The 19,582-nt window shown below is 41.9% G+C and overlaps 1 protein-coding gene across 2 annotated transcripts in view; it reads right to left on the reverse strand.

Moving 5' to 3' along the window:
• The window catches only part of DNAH9 (dynein axonemal heavy chain 9), a gene marked incomplete at both ends in the record, with an annotated part of 315,299 nt that overhangs the window by 48,850 nt on the left and 246,867 nt on the right, over positions 1–19,582 (reverse strand). For both annotated transcript variants that reach the window (XM_080922531.1, XM_080922532.1), the window contains 4 exons: positions 1,042–1,182; positions 9,714–9,878; positions 12,431–12,635; positions 14,050–14,172. In XM_080922531.1, coding sequence (XP_080778657.1) covers positions 1,042–1,182; positions 9,714–9,878; positions 12,431–12,635; positions 14,050–14,172 — 634 coding nt within the window. The remainder of the gene's footprint in view (positions 1–1,041; positions 1,183–9,713; positions 9,879–12,430; positions 12,636–14,049; positions 14,173–19,582) is intronic.

The following is a 19,582-nucleotide window of genomic DNA, read 5'->3' on the forward strand; positions in this document are numbered from 1 at the left end:
TGCTGGCTTTCTACTATCTTGTAGTTCTTTTGAATGCTCCTTCGGTATGAATGTGAGCCTACGTTTATTTTTAAAACCACAAAGAACCATAAACATAGTCCACACACGCTGCAGAGTATGGAGGCTATAAGAAAGACTTTGGGAAACAGTGACAGGTCATCTCAGATTAAATGAGCCTCAGGGATTGGAAGCCTAAGGGTTTCTCAGTCACTACATGCTGACCTCGACTTTCACTGTTGATTAAACTATAATTTTTTTATGGAACTGAGGTGTGCTTTCTATGTGCATTCAAGTCCCACTGTGACAGAAATGCCCTCCCTTCTCGTGTGTGTGTGTGTGTGTGTGTATACAACCTTCCTGCTTATTGGTTCGAACCAATGATGTTGTTCAGAACTCCCCGAATCCCGACGTCTGAACGCCTCTTTAATTATAGTCTTTTGATGAATGCACTAGGGGATAAGATGTACTTTCATCGAGTCCCAAAAATTTATAGGTTTTTATTTTTTCATGAGTATGATTAGATTAGTCAGCACTTAAAATGTGCTAAGAACTTTAGTTTTATGGCTATTTCAACAGCCCTAAGTAGTAGCTTTGGGAATATTAGGATAATAACAAAAGTAATTTAATGCTGGTCTCTCCTAATTGCTGGAGTTGGTCTTTCATCAATAAAAACAATATATGTTTTGAATCTTCTCCATTGGATTTTAAGCTCTGTGGGGACAGAAAAACTTCTTACACTTCTTCTTCGGTTTCTTGGTATCCTTTGCTATGCATCATCTGGCATTAATGGATATTCAATGTGCTTACTGAACAAATGAGGCCGGTATTCACAGCAGCATCCTCTTTTGTTGTGGTAAGTTATGTAAGATGAAATCAAAGAAGTGGGGACTGTCACGTAAGTCTAACGTACAACTGCTCCTCTGGCTTAGATCTAGAAGATCTGCCATCACTAATGACGATGGGCCAGTTCTCATGGTGTCCTAGGTCCACAGTGCTATTTTGCTGTGTTATGACTATGGGGAAAGTCTAGGTGGAAGTTACCTTGAGGGAGAACTGATACATTGGATGGATCTTGCTGAGGTCATTCATGATGAAGTAGAGCAGAGATGCCCGGGCAGCTGCTGGCCTGTAGTGCTCTCGGGCCTCGTTGATTTTTACTTCTGTCAGTTTGGCTTCCTGGACCTGGAAACACAGATCACTGTTCAGAACAATCAGGACTTGAGGGAAGCAGCCTCGACCCTCCATTGAGTAGATACCTCTGTGTGAAGTGCAGTGAACTGGGACAGGCAGAAGCTCAAGAGAAATCACTGTGATATTCCTTAATAGAACTCAAGTGTAAAAGAAGATTATATAGTCCCGGTTTTCTCTGACAGCGAATGTGGCGGCTCCTCTCGTTGGGAAGAATGGAACTTAGAGTTCTAAGTACCACGTCTAATGGGATGAATTCTTGGAAAACGGAGAGATACGTATCACTTGAAAGTAAAATCCGAGGAGGCACAACATGATTTTTATTCTTCTGAGTGTATGTGTGTGCATGTGTATGTGCACATGTGTGCGTGCAGGCACATCTGTGATGATGGGGGGTTGATTCCAGAGTCCTGAACATGCCAGAAAGTATCTCATCATTGAGCTACAAATGTAGCCCCTTTCTTAATTTAAATGGAATAGCTATATACTAAGTCCTGAGGAAACTCTTCCAGTAGAATATTTCATTTTCAGAAGTGTTCGAGTAATAAGAGAGCTAAGTATTCAGACTGTATATTTCTGTAAGATTGTATGGACTTCAACTCTTTTTTGTCCATTTGTTCCAAAATAGAATTAAAATATTGGGAACTAGAGAGTCAGTCAGGAAAAAGCATGTTCTCAGAACAAATTATTACAATTTATAGTTGGAAGTTGTGGGATGAGAATGGCCCCCATACCTCATGTTTGGACATTTGGTCCACAGTTGGTGGACCTGTTGGGAAGTGGCTATTGCTGTGACTGACAGGCCTGAGCATGCTGAGTAGTGGAGGACTGTGGCAGACAATGGGCCTTTGGACTAGGAAAGTGATTGGACACTGTAAACAGGGCTTGATGCGCCAGGTTAATAGGAACATGGAAGACAGTAGTGCGGAGGGCAGTGTCCACTGTGAGGCCAAGCTCTAGAGATTTCAGAGGAGAGCAATAATACCAGTAGGCCAGAGACCATTCTTGTGATATTTTGCAGAAGAACATAGCTCCTTTTTACCCATGTACCAAGAATCTGCCTAAGGCTAAATCAAAGAGTATGGACAAATTTAATTGGCAGAGATTTTGAGACAGCCTAATATTGATTCTGTCACTTAGATATTAGTAACCACTCATGAAGATTGACAATGAACAATGGGGAAAAAAAGTACAAAATGGTAATTTTAAAAAGAAAACAAGCATAGGAAATTCAATGTTAGGGCCAGTGCTTGTTCTAGAGAGATGAGGAGAGGCCCTGTGTGGAGTGGTGCTTTCCTTGCAAGACCCAACTCATCCTGCAAGTTGCAAAACAGGAAAGCATTGGAATCAACAAATCAAAGAGTCTGTAAATGTAAATCAAGGGAGGGGCCAGGTTGCATCCCAAGCAAGCAGAAGAACTTGGCAATATTAGCCATGTACTTCTAGCTTTAGAGTCATGAACAATACAGGAGGAGTAGAGGCATTTTAGAATCTTCTGTGATAGAAGAAAGCTGCAGAGGCCAAGTGAGTGGTAGGGAAGAAGTCGCTGTATGGAGACCCAGAGAGCCGATATTGTGAAGGTGTGAAAGTCAAGTATATTGGGGATGTTAGGATGTTGGAGATGCCAGAGCTGTAGGATACCTGCCAAGGACAGCTGCAGACAGAAGCAGAACCAGAGAAGAGAGGTTTGGTACAGTCAGCAAAGCTGGAAGGGAAGAGGCATAAAAGTATATTGACATTAGACATAGAATTATAGGATTTGGAGTTTGCCCCTGCTAGGTTCCAGTCTTTCTTTGATATAATATTTGCTCACTATGTCCTCTTTCCCCTGTTTTGGAATGTTAATATACATCTTGTGCCATTGTATAAGGGAAATGTGTAGTTTGCTTTTTGATTTTACAGGGAATTACAGTTGAGAGGTTGCTGTGAGTCTCAGAAGAAACTGAGACTTTGGATTCCCATTGCCCTCAACTTTGGACTTTTAAACTGTGAATGACTCTGGGACTTTTGAAATCAGACCGAATACATTTTATGACATGGCCATAAGCTTTGGGTGCTGGGGAGGGAAATGTGTCGGTTTGAATGAGAATGACCTTCATAGGCTCATATGTTGGAATTCTTGGTTTCTACTTGGTGGGATGTTTGGGAACAGGAGGTACATCTTGTGGGAGGAGGTGTGTCACACTAGGGGTGGTCTTGAACTTTCAAAAGTTCATGCGACTCTGCTTTGTGCTGTGGGTTGAGGTAAAATCTCTCAGTTGCTGCTTCAGCATCATGTCTGCCCACTGCTTGCCCACTGCCTGCCCACCGCTATGCTACCTGCCCACCGCTATGCTACCTGCCCACCGCTATGCTACCTGCCACAATTGTCATTGGCTCAAACACCCTGGAATTTTGAGCCCCAAATTAAATGCTCTCCTTTTATATGTTAACTTGGTCATGGTATTTCATCACAGCAACAGAAAGTACCTCATACAGAATCGTTGCCAAAGGAGACAATTAGAAGACTCCTTCCAAGCAGAAAGGGGTTGCAACCCCATGGGAAGAACAACATTATTAACCAACCAAACCCTCCAAAACTCCCATGGACTAAAACACCAACCATTGAGCACATATGGAGAGACCCATGACTCCAGTGGTATATGTAGAGGATAGCAGTGTCTGGCATCAATGTGAGAAGAGACTTTAGGTCCAGTGAGGGCACATTTTTCCAATGTAGGAAATGCCAAAGCACTGAGGTGGAGAGGGTGATTGGGAAAGGGTGCACCTTCATGGAGACAAGTAGAGGAGGAGAGGGGATGGGAACAGGGTGGGGGATAACATTTGAAATGTAAATAAGAGAGTATTCAATAAAATAATAATAATAATAATAATAATAATAATAATAATAATAATAATAATAATAATAATAAAGACTCTTTCCATGTAGCTATTGGAAAAGTGAGGCAGGAAAATTACCTAGCCTGGGTCACAGAGTTAAACCTTGTCTTGAAAACAAAGATCTGTTTTCTTAAAAAAAACACAAACAAAACCCTTTACCCCTAAAAAACATATTTCACGAGGGTTAGTATATTAAGAACAGAAGGCAATTAAGCAGCCCCCAAACAACCGTTTCATGAGTGTACTTAGAGAAGATGATAAACTAGAAAGCCTCCAACAAAGGCATTCAAAAAGGGAGCTGGCTTACCTGAGAAGGAACTGATAAGAATGCCTGAAAATTAATAGTGAACAAGATAAATAGGATTGAAAATAGAATAATAAAACTGGAGAATCTGGAGAATGGTTGAGATGAGCTCAGAAAGACACAAGGATGGAGAGCTGTGAGCATTCATAAGAACTGGCAACAGGATGAGAGAATCTAAATAAGTTTAACAGAAATATGTGGAGAGTAAAGAAAATGAAGGACAGGTAATGCCTAAAGCTAAAAATTCTCCCAAATTAACAAAATATCAGAGCTTTTATTTGTAAGGAGTATATCCCTCTTAAGCATAATAAATAAGGATGTATCTTTATCATATAGTGAAATTTCAGAACATCAATGATGACATGAAAATACTAAAAGCCATCAGGAAGTATAAAGGACCTATAAAAGAGTAGTAATTAGATTGGAAGCAGACTCTTAACAGCAACAAGAAACCATAGGATCCATGAAACAACAGCAAAAGATACAAGAAATTATCAAGATTAAAGTACTTTAAGACTGTTTTGGAAGATGCTAGGTATATTGCTTAATTTTATACCTCGTTGAAACATATAGCTATCGAAGACACATTTAAAATGAAATACCTATGATATATAAGCAAAAAGGGTTAAAATAAAATATAGTGGCATCTTTCAAGGCTAAGAGAAAAAGTATAGAGAAAAAAATTAGCGAAGAGAAGGATGATCCCACTCTAGTTAAAATTGCTGTTAGCTCAAACTAAAGATGCACGAAAAAGCCACATGTACACACAGCCATTAGAATACTAGTTTCAAAATAAAATTTAAGAGAGAGAGTTGGGACAGAATTACTCTGCGCAGGTAGATAACGTTGACACTGAAGACATGAGTTAACTGATGAAAATCCCAGTATGAGACATAAGATTCCTCCCTGCAAGATACTTGTGTTTCAAACAACACAGGCTACGGCCATTGCTCTTGATATTCGCCACAACTCCGTGGCAAGATCCTGTTGCTGAAGTCAGGACACACCGGCTGCGAGGACATAAAAATAGCAACCTCAAACCAAACAGGAAAGTTGTACCTGCCGGCTAGCTTTGATAGAATTGCAAAGTACTACACGGTTGTTTGGGAGAAAAAGAAAAAACACCAGTGATTTTATGATCTTGCTCAGGATTTGGCATTGTTCACTGCATTGTTGGACTGCCGGGCGAGGTAGACCCACTCATGCAATAATGGCATGACTGTTAAGGGCTAACTACTTTTTGGTTGGATTTGAGACCTGCTCTCTAGTAGAGTATTTATTCTTTTTACTTTAATCCCAGCCAAAACCCATGGCCAGGGAGGTCGAAGGGTAAAACCTGCTGTTGTTATTTTGCTGAATGGTCATAATATCAAAATGTCTTCTAAATATTTATGTTTATGCATACAGATTTGGGCTGCTCTCAACCTTGATTAGAGAAGCTTCTTTGTCTTTTGTTTTTCCAATGATTGAGAAATACACAGATGGCCAAACTGCAGAGAAAAAGATATGGAGTTCTCAGCTCTAAACAGGACATCTATATTATCTGCCCCACTCAAGGTTCAGGGAACATCACAAAAGAGAAAGCAGAAAGAATGTAAGTGACAGAGGATGGGAGGAAGTATTATAAATCACTGTCTTCTGGACACAACATAGCTATCAGAATCATTAATTCACAGTAGCTCTCGTTACCTTCACAGGAGCTCCAGAATAGCGAACCATCCTGATCTTCTCATAGGTGGAGTAGAGGATCTCCAGACTCTACCCCTTACTGAGGAGCTATTGGCAGTGGATGGTTGCTGGGGGATGGGGCAAGGGAGAATCATTCTGTATTGAGGATGTAGCTGTTGCTAAGTTTCTCATGTTCCAGTGGATAGAGCCATGCTCGAGAGCAGCTCTATCTGGACTTATTGACTACCAAAACATGAAAAGAAAGAAAGGGTTTTATGGGATAAGAAAGATTTGGGAGAAGTTTCAGGGGAAATTAATTGGGCAAATATGTACCTTAGTCACTATCATATTGTTTTAAAGAGACACCATGACCAAGGCAGTGCTTATAAAAGAAAGAATTTAAGTGGGGGCTTCCTTACAGCTTCAGAGGTTTAGACCATTATCATCATGGTCCAGAGTATGGTGGTATGCAGGCAGATATTGGAGCAGTTGCTGAGAGCTTCAACCTGATCAAGAGGGAGTAGGCAGCTGGTGTGGGCCTTTGAAACCCCAAGGCTCCACACCTATCTCCAGTGACATATTTCTTTCAAAAGGCCATACCTCATGCTCCTTATAACCCTTTCAAATAATACCACAGCCTGATGGCTAGGCATTCAAATAAATGAGCCTATGACAGCCATTATTGTTCAAACCATCACTAATGATCATATTTTATTGTATACATATATGAAATTCTTACAAACAAAAAAACCATAAAAGTATTTAGAAAAATGGTTTTTTTTTTTAACCTCAATCTTTTAAAGTTAAAAAAAGATGACCATTTTGTAGGGATGCAGGAAAAGAACTTTTATGTACAGTCGATGGGAACTATAAAGTACTATTGCTACTTGAAACTCTTTCAGGGGACACTGGTTTAATTTCTAGCATCTATGTGGTGGTGTACAAGTATTTACAGTTCTAGTTACAGAGGATCTTACACTGTTTTCTGGGTTCTACAGACACTAGAAACCTAAATAGTGCACATACATACATACAAACATTCATACCCATAAAATAATGGAGAAATATTTTAAATACTATAACCAACATGGAAAACAGTAAACAAAACAAAACAAAGCATAAAAGCAAAAACAAACATCACAGTTCATCTCTGATCTACCACTGGGCACATATCTAAAGGATAAACTCCCTGTGTCAAGAGGTAGTTTACTATAACAACATTCTTACTTCATGATAGCCAAGACATAGGACCAACCAAGAGGATGTTCATTGACACATGAACAGATGAAGGAAAATGTGGTAAATATTTATAATGGATTATTATTCAGATTAAAGAAGGGTTGTAGTTCTGATATTAATAAAGGAGATGAAACTAGAAGGAACTGTGTTAAGTTAAATAAGCCAGGCATAGCAACCCAAGCATTTTGTGTTTTTACTAACTTGGGAAATGGAGGACACAGAAGCAGAGATTGGGTCAGTGACTGTTAGAAGCAGGACTCAGTGGGGGAGTAACACAACAGGGGTTAAGTAAGAGACACCCCTACACAAATAGATTTGGCTTCCTATAGCCTAGATTCTACAAGAATTTGTGATCTATTTCAAACTCACTAGGAGGGGATGAAAGGTTGAAGAATACACAAACAGTAATGCTTGAGATGAAAATGCTAATAAGAACTCTAAGAAAAATCCAACTTCCATATGCCAATGATGCTAATAAATATAAATTGGTTAAGTTCAGTAGCCGAATCTCAGAAGAGCATTAAAATCGCATAATTTTCAGTCACTGTCATGCCCCCCAACTGCTTAGCACTGCTCATTAATCTCTGTGCCTCCAGTCAACTTTTGTTCTAATTTTCCATAAATATTATAAATTTTCACCTCTCTCTCATATCTTAACACTACTCCCTCACTTGTAGCGGAGAAGATCGACTCCTAGATTCCCTAAAATACGGTCACAGGACAGAATGGAATTTCATAAGGTCCCCATTAATCTAACTGCAACCCTCTACACAACTACCCTCTGATATCCTGCAAGTGATACATTCCTCAGAACATATCCGTGCTGTTGAACCCCCATGGCTTTATAGAGACAGTCAGAAATGAGCTACCTTCATTTCTGCCTGTTCCTAGTCTCTAATTATCTGTGTCTCTCTCCCAGTTGTACACATCAACCCATGGACCAATTGTAGCCTCATGTTTGCCCCTTATGCCTTATGCCATTGGCAATTAATTCTCCATTTTTCCATAGACAAGCTTTTCATCTACCCTGATATGATCTCACCAGACCCATTGGACAAACATATCCTCTCATTTCTGGGAATTCAGAATTCCCTTCTAATCCACACATGCTGCTTGTAGGCCCAACTGCTGCCATGGAAGTTGGAATATGGCAGGTGTCAACTAAATATCTATTAGATGAATGAGAAAGAGAGAAAAAGAGCCTCTAAAAGGAGGAACAGTATAGATGAGAAAGCTCTGTATGTGGCGTGTGGCAGGCAGTGGTTCATTGACTTTAAAAGGAAGAGGCAAAGATGATGTGGCAGGAGAGATCAAAGGCTGGCTTCACACTCTGACCTGTCCCCTCTGTATGACTGAGGTCTCTCTGGATCAGAGCTGTGGACTCTCTATACTTTCAGGCCTGTGTACCTGCCCCGTTCCCTTGGAGATGTAGCTGCCAAGGTAATAGACAGTAAACCTTCCTCACAGGGCAGCCACTCAGCTAGGTTGGACTTTTCAAAGTCATCACCATTATTTCTTAGCTCAGACCTTGCAGCTTATGACTTATCGCTTGTTCTGCTTTTTAACATTTTGATGAAGGGGAGGACTGAACACAGACAAGGCTTCTCTTTCTTTTCTTATTTTGACCCTACATCGAACAAAGCCTTTCCTGTTTGGAGGCATCTTAGGAAGTGGGCAGTTAGCACACTCATCCAGAGACTTGTTGCTCCTGGTCCCTACTATAGACGTGAGACTTCCTCCCACTGAGGACAGTCTCAGAATTGGTCCGATCTTGGCGAGGGCGGTGGGGGGGTGCAGAAGGACATGCGCATGGTTGGGGGTTTGGTGGGAAGGGTGAAGGGTTGAGTCCTCTTTCTCATCAAATCAATTTCTAGTTTCCATGGGAAACAGCCTTCCCAGCATGCTATGTGAGGGGGCTGTGTACTGTATCTGTTTTCTGGGATGAGGTCATTGAGAGCTGAGTGTCCTGGGACTGTACTGTTTTCTCATTAAAATCAGACTTTGGGATCTTTTTGCCAATCCAGAAGACTGTCTTAGGACACAATCACATCTGAATTATTCAATTTATACAGTTACGAGGCGATTCTACAAACTTTGGCGTTCTCGGTGGGCACCATTCCCTGCAGAAATAGCAGGGCCTCACTCAGATGTAAGTGGTTTGTGAACTATCAAAAGCTTTTTTCTAGAAGGCAGTGAAGTTGATCATAGCCACCCCCATTTTTCTCCTTTCATTTCCCTGTTTCACTCTCAATATGTCTACCTCCCAACTTTGTCTCTTTGACAACCCATGGCATCCAAGGGGCACTGCCTATACATGTGTGGATGTTTTAGAAGAAATTTTGGATGATGGAAACAGAAGCCAGATTCAGGTTCTGAGATCAGAGGAAGTGAGAGCCAAAGGAGCATCTGGCCTGGGCCTCCTGAGTGGGCGTACCTTGTCCTCCACCTCAGCCGCCGTCTGCTTGGTGACCTCCAGGTTCTCCACCAAGGCTGTGTCTCCCAGGAAGTTCCCTGAGGCCGAAGAGAGGCGAGACAGCAGGTTGTCCTCTAAGGTTTTGAGGGTGATTTTGAAACCGTTCTGCTGCTTTGTGAGGTCTGACTGTAAATATTAAGCGAGGGGGAATCAGGTAGAGATGCCACAGCATCTTACTCTAGGACAGGCTTGAATAAATAAAGGTTGCGAGTCCCTCCCTGCAGAGACAGTGTACCACGGGCACCACGGGTACAAGGGCAGAATGCTTTTGACCCTGGGCAGAAGCCAGCAGGTGAGTGGGGTGCTAGCTGTGGCTGCCATGATTATGGGAGTGAAAAATGCAAGTGCGTTAGCCTGAAGCTACGGTTGAAGTTCCAGCTGAGTGGAACATGTCCAGACCTACTCATGTCATTGTTCTCCAAACAGCAGCCTGTGAGTGATCTGGGTAACATTTACAACATAGTGGGTGTTAGAAGTAATCTAGAGCTGATTGGAAGCACGTGTGAGGATGTGGGCGTGTTCTATGCAAATAGATCATTTACACAAGAGACTGGCCCACCAGAAGTTTGGTATCTGAGGTGCTCTAGGATACAACTCCCCACCGATTTAGAATGGAGACCATGGGTTTTATGCTCTTTGCATGTGAGTAATCTGTGACTCCCAGTCCTTATACTTAAAGAATTCTGTGTTATGCTTAGTACAATGCTGCGGTCACTATATAGAACTCATGCGCAGAGAGAAGAGTAACGGTTTAGTTCTCCGGAGAGTTCTGTCTCCTGCTCTTCTGGCATCAGACGAACAGTAAAGTACTTACAAGACAAAGTCATCTGGTTCATGCAGTTCCAACAAGGTCCTCACCTGTGGCCAGGTGAGGTGTGGAATTCCAGCATCTCTCAGGTCCTCTTTGCTCTGTGATCATTAGGCTGAGCATCCTAAAGCACTGAGCACTCTTTCTTTGTACACTGGCAGTTGGGAGTTAACTCCAGATAGCCCTAGCTTTTTTACCTGTGAAATCTTTTGATTCCAGTTAAGAACAACTTACATATTAGGGCTTTTAGCCATGCCACCCTCCCTTACTCTCTTACTCTCTCTCTCTCTCTCTCTCTCTGATTTATTTATTAATTACATGTATGACTTCTTGTGTGTATATGTGCCCTGTATGTGAACATGTATACAGGTGCCCAAAAGGACTAGAAACTGTCAGATTTCTTGGGGCTGGAGTTAAAGATGGTTATGAGCTGTCTCATATGGGTGCTGGGGACAGAACTTGGATCCTCTTCAAGAGAAGAAGCATTATTAACTGCTGAGCCATTGCTCCAACCCCTGTTCAGTCTCTTTAAAACATTAGTCCAGCCTGAGGGTAGGATTGGCTATTCTCTTTTGGGAACAGTGAACCTAGAGGCTTTCAAACTGCTTAGGAATTATCTCAAAGGCCAACACCTCATAGAAGCTTTCTGATGACTACTATTTAAATTAGTTCCCTTAAGCTCTGCCTTTTGCATGAATGAACACACACACACACACACACACACACACACACACACACACACACACACACACACACACACAGGAGACAGTGGCATGATAATGATGAGCTTGAGGCCACCTTGGCCCTGTAGCTTTCTGTATTACAGTTTCATGTCCCGAAAATTCTTATTAGTAGTTAAAATGACATTATTTCTCAGTTTGCATTTCTACTTCCTGTGTTCCCCTCTGCTTGGCTGTAAGCTCTGTAGACAGCTACGTGGTCTTCCCTGGGCTCCTTTGGGTCTCCCACACAATAATCTTGCTTGTTGTGTACTTGGGCTCTAGAGTGTGTCTTACGTAGTATAAGATGGTTCAGGGAGAGTTCCAGGGAGGCGTGAACTCAGTCTCACATATGCTGTGGAAGGTTGGTTTCCCTTCTTTATTATCTAATTCTTTATTATTTATTATCTAATTCTTTATTATCTTACTCTTTTGTATTATCTAATCTAATCACATCTAAAGAGAAAGGAAAACATGCTCATGCATGGACTGAACTATGCTCCCTCAAATTCGTATTCAAAGATTAATCCTCAATCGACTATGTAGGAAAGTACTTGGTGTCATAGAGGGGAGCTCTTCTAGATAGGATTAATGTTCCTAGAAGAAACGTAAGAGAGGGGCTCCTAGCTCTATACACGTATAAGAGGTTATGTGAACAGGCAGCTGCCATTAAGCCAAGAAAAGAAGCCAACATGGTCTCTAGCTCCCAACCTGTAGAAGGGATAGGACCCAGGTACCTGTGCTTTAGGCTGCATGACATGTACCTTAAACTGGCTAAGACACAACCCTAGGAAAGAGGACACGTTTCTGTTACCCATGCACAATTTAATCCTGCTTGGCTTTGGATGGCTCTGTGTGAGTAGTGAGGTCAGATGCTCTCATATGAGAGCCCTGAGCCAGGCCCTACTCTCGGGGACAGGAATGTCACCTCTTCCAGTTTTCCTGCTTCCATTCTTCAGCTAGCCACATTCTTCCTTTCCCAACTGGGTATTCCCAGGTGACTAGGTAGGGTTGGGACTCATCCAGTATCTCGAAGAACCAACTTTGCTGGATTCCAGGAGAAACTTTGCCCACTTCTGTTCCTACAGTGGCTACACTGCAGGACCAAGTGCAGAGCACCCATTCCTTTCCTCAGTGAATCTCTGACACACCTTCAGCTGCTCCAGGTCTGGTCTCTCCATGCTGACTACAGCAGCCAGTAGCTGGTCCTCCAGGCCATCCCTAGTCACGGTGAAGTTGATCAGGGTGGCCTGAGCCTGCAGCTCAGGCTGGTAGTGAGGGTTGGCCAGCTTGGTATGAAGGATAAGCCGGAACTTGGGATTGAATTCACACTCCTTGTCTCCAATCTTGATGAATCTGGAAAGCAATGGATTAGAAGTAGGAGGGGTGCCTTCAGGTAGAATTTCAGATTTTGTTTTAAATAGGAGCAAAGTCATCAGTTTTATCGTATTCTCATAAATTATTCCTAATTATGTCTAATAACTACCTGTGACCCTTTCTTTGCTTTAATGTTGGGAGCAGGCTGGAAAGATTAAGTTTTGTCTCATGCTTCATTTTATACTGTGAAACTTTAGGCAGAGCCGTTCCCACTGTCAGTATAGATTTGGATACTATGAAAATGTCCCAGCAGATGGCAGCACAGAATTTGGCAGAAGGGGCATCTGCTTGAAGTTGGCAGGAAGATCTTCCTAGGCATGCTAGAGGGCTTCCTTTTCCTAGGCTTGATGGGTGAAAATAACTAAACACAGAAGCAGGTTTAGTCTAAAACACAGACGGGTAACCTGGGGACTCTGCAACCAGTAAGGCTCTTGCTAAGGCTTGAATGTAGTTTCTCTCCAAAGATCCATGTACTAGAAGCCTGGTCTTCCATATTTATAGTATGGTTGAATGTGTGCATGCATGAGTTCATGTGTGTGGGGGTGTGTGCATGAGTGAATGAGTGTGTATGTGTGTGTGTCTGAGAGGTGGGGTCTGGTGGAAGGTAATTGTAAGGCTTAATGCTGTCTTTTGGGAGGGGTTTGGGTCTAGCAGGAGTGGATTAGACTCTGAAAGAGTAGCCAGAGCCCTCCACAATCTCTTGCTTTCTGTCTCATCATGATAACCATCCACCCCCACCTGTCATAAACTTCTGCCACAGTGCTAGCTGCCATGTTTTGATATCTCAAAAACAAAAACAACAAAACAAAATGCCTCTTATCGAATGTAATTGGTAAACCTTGGGCTTTCTGTTTCTAAAACTGTGAACTGCACAAATGACTTTTCTTAATAAACCACCTAGCCTTGAGTCTTTTGTTACAGCAACAGAAAACAGGTAAGGATGGTCCCAGAGTTAATCACACCTTCAAGTTAATTAGTAAATCTATCATATGAGAAGGAAGCCCTTCTACCTCCTCCCATTTTCTCATTCATATAAACTTCGTTTCTGTGTCCTGTACCTGCTAAGCCTTCAAAGTCACTAAGGGTCGTCCAATTGACTGGGAGCTGAGTTCTGAGCCTCACCCCTTCAGCTTGAATAAAATGTATGTCTGAGAAGTCTATTGGCTCTGACCATTTTCTCTTAAGGCTTCCATTAAACTGTGCACTGTAACCATTAGAAACAGGGCAAGGAGTTGCTAACTTCTAGAATCTAAGAGGAATGAAATGCCCTGATGCTAAAGGAGAGGAAGGTGGGCCAGCTGCAGCAAGCTTCCTGACCTGAGCTCAGGGGAAAAGGTTCTAGAAGTGACCTGTCAGTAGCTCCAACCAGGGCAGCTGTGCAGCAAAGTCTCACCGTCCTTTCTTAATGACTTCTCTCCCAAGCAGAGGTCCCAGGACAGGATCAATGGACTCCTCAAGGTTCTCAATCAGTACCACGTCTCCAGCTTCCAGAGCATGCTCTATGGTCTGAAGGCAGCTGAGGAGCAAGTTAGGCAGTGTGAGTCCACACCAGTGCATGTATCTGAGGCAATTTGACAAGTCCACTGTGCCTCTGAGGGAAGTTCAGTGCTGGGCAGGGAGGCATAGCTTCCAGAAATGTCTTCAGCTGCTATGTTTTTCTCTACTTAAAATGACATTTGTGGGACATTTTTAATTTTTAGAAGTAGATATGACAAAATAAAAAGGAATATGGAAATTAACCACAAACCCTCTGTTATTTACAATTCAGTATTTATTGGGGACATATGCTTATTTGAGTGGTCCTTTGGTACTGGGTGGTGGGGGTTTGGTTTGGGGTCCCATGGGAAACAAAATCAACAAATGCTCCACTTAAAACTATTGGTTAAACAAAAATGGCTATAGTTGATTTCTGGTGGGATTAGAAGTAGATGGTTTATATGGTTAGGGGTTACAGAGAATGGGAAGGAGAGAGAGAGAAAAGGAAAGGGGGTGGGAGAAGGAGAAGGAGGGAGAAATGGAGGAAGAGGAGGAGGAGGAAGCTGCCATGAAACGAGATGAAGTATGGACACATGGCCAGGAGAAACAGCAAGTTTTTGGGGCACACCACCGGGGAAGTAGGCAGGCCAGCAGTTAGAAAAGCAGATTAGGGATTCTCCCCAGTAATTGTCAAAGACAAATAAAATAACCACAGTCTAAGTCTCATTCATTCAGAAGCTAGACAGGGATAGAATGAGATGGTTCAACTACACCCCTACATGAAATTATGTCATGTGTGCACACACTCTGTAGCCATCCTTCGATACACTTTTATTTTAATACTCAATCCAGTGAAATGCTGGGTAATGGTGGTTGCATAGGATTATTAACAATGGGGGAGGGGCGTGGTGTGCCTGCACATGTTTAATGCAGACATAATTGTTCCCAAGTATTTTGGACACAGGGTTGGCTCTCTGTGCAGCCTGTGGGTACAAAGAGCTGACCACATTCCAGTTTCAATTTTAGCTTCTATATTATTGAATTCATATGGCACTTTTGCTTTATAAGCTAATATATATATATATATATATATATATATATATATATATATATATACATTTCCCCAAGGCATTGAATATTCTTCCAAAGTAATTTTTTACACATGTAAAATAAGACATTTATTATACTTAAGAACAGATTTTATCTATTTTATGAAAACTCTGAGATGGCACATGGTGTGTCCCTTTAGCTCACAGTACAAGCTGGCATACCTCCACCAGTTAACCCACAAATAGCTGTTCCTAAGTCTTACTCTGGGAGTCCTAGGAAATATAATCTATTTATATATTTTCTAATTTGTTTTCATTACCTGTATGCTGTGTGTGCTTTCATGTGAGTAAAGGCCCAAGAAGAGGGATCAGATCCCTTGGTACTGAAGCTCTGGATAGTTCCTGAGCTGACACTGTCAGTGCCTCCTGGCCCTCTTCCTTTACGGACACTCCTCTAGACTAATCCCTTCTTAAGGCTGCTGCCAGCACTCAATTTCTTCCCATCAATTCCTAACGATATGGGAACATTTTGCCGTCACCTGAGGGCAGAGGCCAGCCTTGCTCTGGTCATTTTTCATTTTCAGTGATGCCACCTTACCCTGTGACTTCTCATCTATCACTGCCAGTCCCATTTGTCGACAAGGGCTTCCCTTCTGTGATCTTTCCCTGAAGCCACATGATAGTCTGGTCTCGTCACTCCTGACAATTGATTTGCCAGGAAGGTCCCTGGGGATTCTTTTTTTTTTTTTTTTCCTTTTTGTCCATTCATGGTCCTCATGCTTTATGTTCTCTGATTGACAGCTGTCAATCAGATGGTCTCCACTGATGTCATTATGAGCCTGTGGTGCATGTCTAACATCATGAGAAGAGTCATGTTATAGAGGCGGGACAAGCTGGAGCAAAACCCAAGAGTCCATGGGCCAGGTTAAACAGAGTAAACCTAACCCAATGACCAGGTTGCTTTCCTCCCTCAAGAGCAGTTCCTGGCTGCTGCTGGCCTACACTTAACGTGCCGTCAGGCCTGATCTGGCTTAAGGGGAAAGATGTCTATTTTGGTACATGGGTACAGGACATCAGGGGAAGTCTAGAGGGAGGAGCTTGAGGCAGCTGGTCAAGTTGCATTTATAGCCCTAAATGAGAGGGAAGGAAATGTCAACGGCCAGTTAGTGTCTTAGTCAATGTTGTTGCTAAAGTGAAGAGCCCCGTGGCCGCAGCAACTTTTATAAAGAACAAGCATTCAAGTGTGGCTGGCTTACAGTTGAGAGGTTTAATTTATTGTTATCACAATGGGAAGTATGATGGTTTGAATATGCTTGGCCAGGGCGTAGCTCTATTAGGAATAGTGGCTTTGTTAGAGTAGGTGTGGCTTTGTTGGAGTAGGTGTGGCTATATTGGAGTAGGTGTGGCTTTGTTAGAGAAAGTGTGACACTGGGGGTGTGAGCTTTGATACCTCCTCCTAGTTCACTGGAAGACAGTCTTCTCCTGTTTGCCTTCCAGTCAAGATGTAGAACTTTCAGTTCCTTACATGCCATGCTTGCCTGGACTCTTGCCATGATCTGATCTTTATGAAAATGGACTGAACCACTGAACCTCTAAGCCAGCCCCAATTAAATGTCCTTTATAAGAGTTGTCTTGGTGTCTCTTCACAGCAATGAAAACCCAAACCAAGACAGGAATCATGGCAGTATGCAGACAGACATGGAGAGGTAGCTGGAAGTTCTACATCTGGATAGGCAGGCAACAGGAAGAATGAACAGCATTGGGCCTGGTTTGAGCTTCTTAAACTGCAAAGTCCACTCTCAGTGACACCCTTTCTTCAACAAGGACACACCCACTCCCACAAAGCCACACCTCCCAATACTGCCACTCCCTATGAGCAAGAGAGCCATTTTCTTTTATTTTTCTTATTTTTTTAAATTAGATACTCTGTATTTACATTTGAGATGTGATTCCTTTCCCCTGCCCCCCTCCCCCTCCATTTGATTTCACAAAGGTGCACTCCCTCCTAATCACCCTCTCCACCTAATTGCCTTGGCATTCCCCTACACTGGGAAAACATGCCCTCCCTGGACCAAAAGCCTCTTCTCACATTGATGCCAGACACTGGCATCTTCAGCTACATTTGCAACTGGATCAATAGGTCTCTCAATACGTGCACAAAGGTTGGTGTTTTAGTCCATGGGAGTTTTGGATGGTTTGGTTGATTGATAATGTTGCTCTTCCCATGAGGTTGCAACCCCTTTCAACTCCTTCAATCCTTTCTTTAGCACCTTTATTGGAGTCCTCATGTTGAGTCCAATGGTTACTTGCAAGCATGCTCAGATGTATCTATATGACTCTGACATAGTCTCTGAGGAGGCATCTTGATTTCCAGTAACTACTTCTTGGCATCAGCTATAGTGCTTGGATTTGGTAGATGCATATGTGGTAGATTCTCAGGTGAGACAGATTCTGAATATCTTTTTTTTCAATCCCTGTTCCTCTATTTGTTCTTGCATTTCCTCCCAGGAGTGTTTTGTTCTCTCTTCTTAGAAGGACTGAGGCATCCCCATTTTGGCCTTCCTTCTTTTTGAGTTTTATAGGTCTGTGAATTGTTTCTTGGATATTCAGAGCTTTCTGGTGCTAGTATCCACTTATCAGTGAGTGCATACCATATGTGTTCTTTTGTGTCCAGATTACCTCACTCAGGATGATAGTCTCTAGTTCCATCCATTTGCCTCCAAATTTCATGAAGTCATTGTTTCTAATAGCTGAGTAGTACTCCATTGTGTAAATGTACCACACTTTCTGTATCCATTCTTCTATTGAAGAACATCTGGGTTCTTTCCAGCTTCTGGCTATTATAAATAAGGCTGCTATAAACATGGTGGAGCATGTGTCCTTGTTATATGTTGGAGCATCTTTGGGGTATATGCCCAGGAGTGGAATAGCTGGGTTTTCAGGTAGTACTATGTCCTATTTTTTGAGGAACTGCCAGACTGATTTCAGAGTGGTTGTACCAGCTTACAACCCCACCAACAGTGGAGGAGTGTTCCTCTTTCTCCACATCCTCACCAGCATCTGCTATCACCTAAGTCCAAAGATCTTAGCCATTCTGACTGGTGTGAGGTGGAATCTCAGGGTTGTTTTGATTTGCATTTCTCTGATGACTAGGGATGTTGAGCATTTCTTTAGGTGCTTCTCAGCCATTCAATATTCCTCAGCTGAGAATTCTTTGTTCAGCTCTGTACCCCATTTTTAATAGGATTATTTGATTCTCTATAGTCTATTTTCCTGAGTTCTTTGTATATATTGGATACTAGCACTCTATCAGATGTAGGATTGGTAAAGATGCTTTCCCAATCTGTTGGCTGCCATTTTAGCAGTATCTTAACAGTGTCCTTAGCCTTACAGAAGTTTTGAAATTTTATGAGGTTCCATTTGTTGATTCTTGATCTTAGAGCATAAGCCATTGGTGTTCTGTTCAGGAAATTTCCCCCTGTGCTTATGTGTTCTAAGCTCTTCCCCCACTTTTTCTTTTAATAGTTTCAGTGTACCTGGTTTTATGTGGAAGTCTTTGATCTACTTGGACTTGAACTTTATGCAAGGAGATAGGAAAGGATCGACTTGCATTCTTCTGCATGCTGATTGCCTGTTGAACCAACACCATTTGTTGAAGAGGCTGTCCTTTTTCCATTGAATGTTTTTATCTCCTTTGTCAAAGATCAAGTAACCATAGGTGTGTGGGTTCATTTCTGGGTCTTCAGTTTTGTTCCAGTGATCTACCTGCCTATCACTGTACCAATACCATGCAGATTTTTTTTTTTTAAATCACAATTGCTTTGTAATATAGTTTGAGATCAGGGATGGTGATTCCCTAGGAAGTTTTCTTATTGTTGAGAACAAATTTTGCTATTTTAAGTTTTTTGTTATTCCAGATGAATTTACAAATTTCTCTTTCCAACTCTATAAAGAATTGAGTTGGAATTTTGATGGGGATTGCATTGAATCTGTAGATTGGTTTTGGTAAGATGGCCATTTTTACAATGTTGATCCTTCTAATCCATGAGCATGGGAGATCTTTCCACCTTCTGAGATCTTCTTCAATTTCCTTCTTCAGAGTCTTGTAGTTCTTGTCATACAGATCCTTCACTTGCTTGGTCAGGGTCACCCCAAGGTATTTTATATTGTTTGTGACTATTGTGAAGGGTGTTGATTCTCTAATTTCTTTCTCAGCCTGTTAATCCTTTGAGCAGAGGAAGGCAGTTGATTTGTTTGAGTAAATTTTATATCTAGTCACTTAGCTAAAGTTGTTTATCAGCTGTAAAAGTTCTTTGGTGGAAATTTGGTGTCACTTAAGTATACTATCATATCATCTTCAAATAGTGATATTTTGACTTCTTCCTTTCCAATATGTATCAT

Source organism: Micromys minutus, assembly GCF_963924665.1.
Source record: "Micromys minutus genome assembly, chromosome: 10".
In the NCBI taxonomy this organism is placed as follows: Eukaryota; Metazoa; Chordata; class Mammalia; order Rodentia; family Muridae; genus Micromys; species Micromys minutus.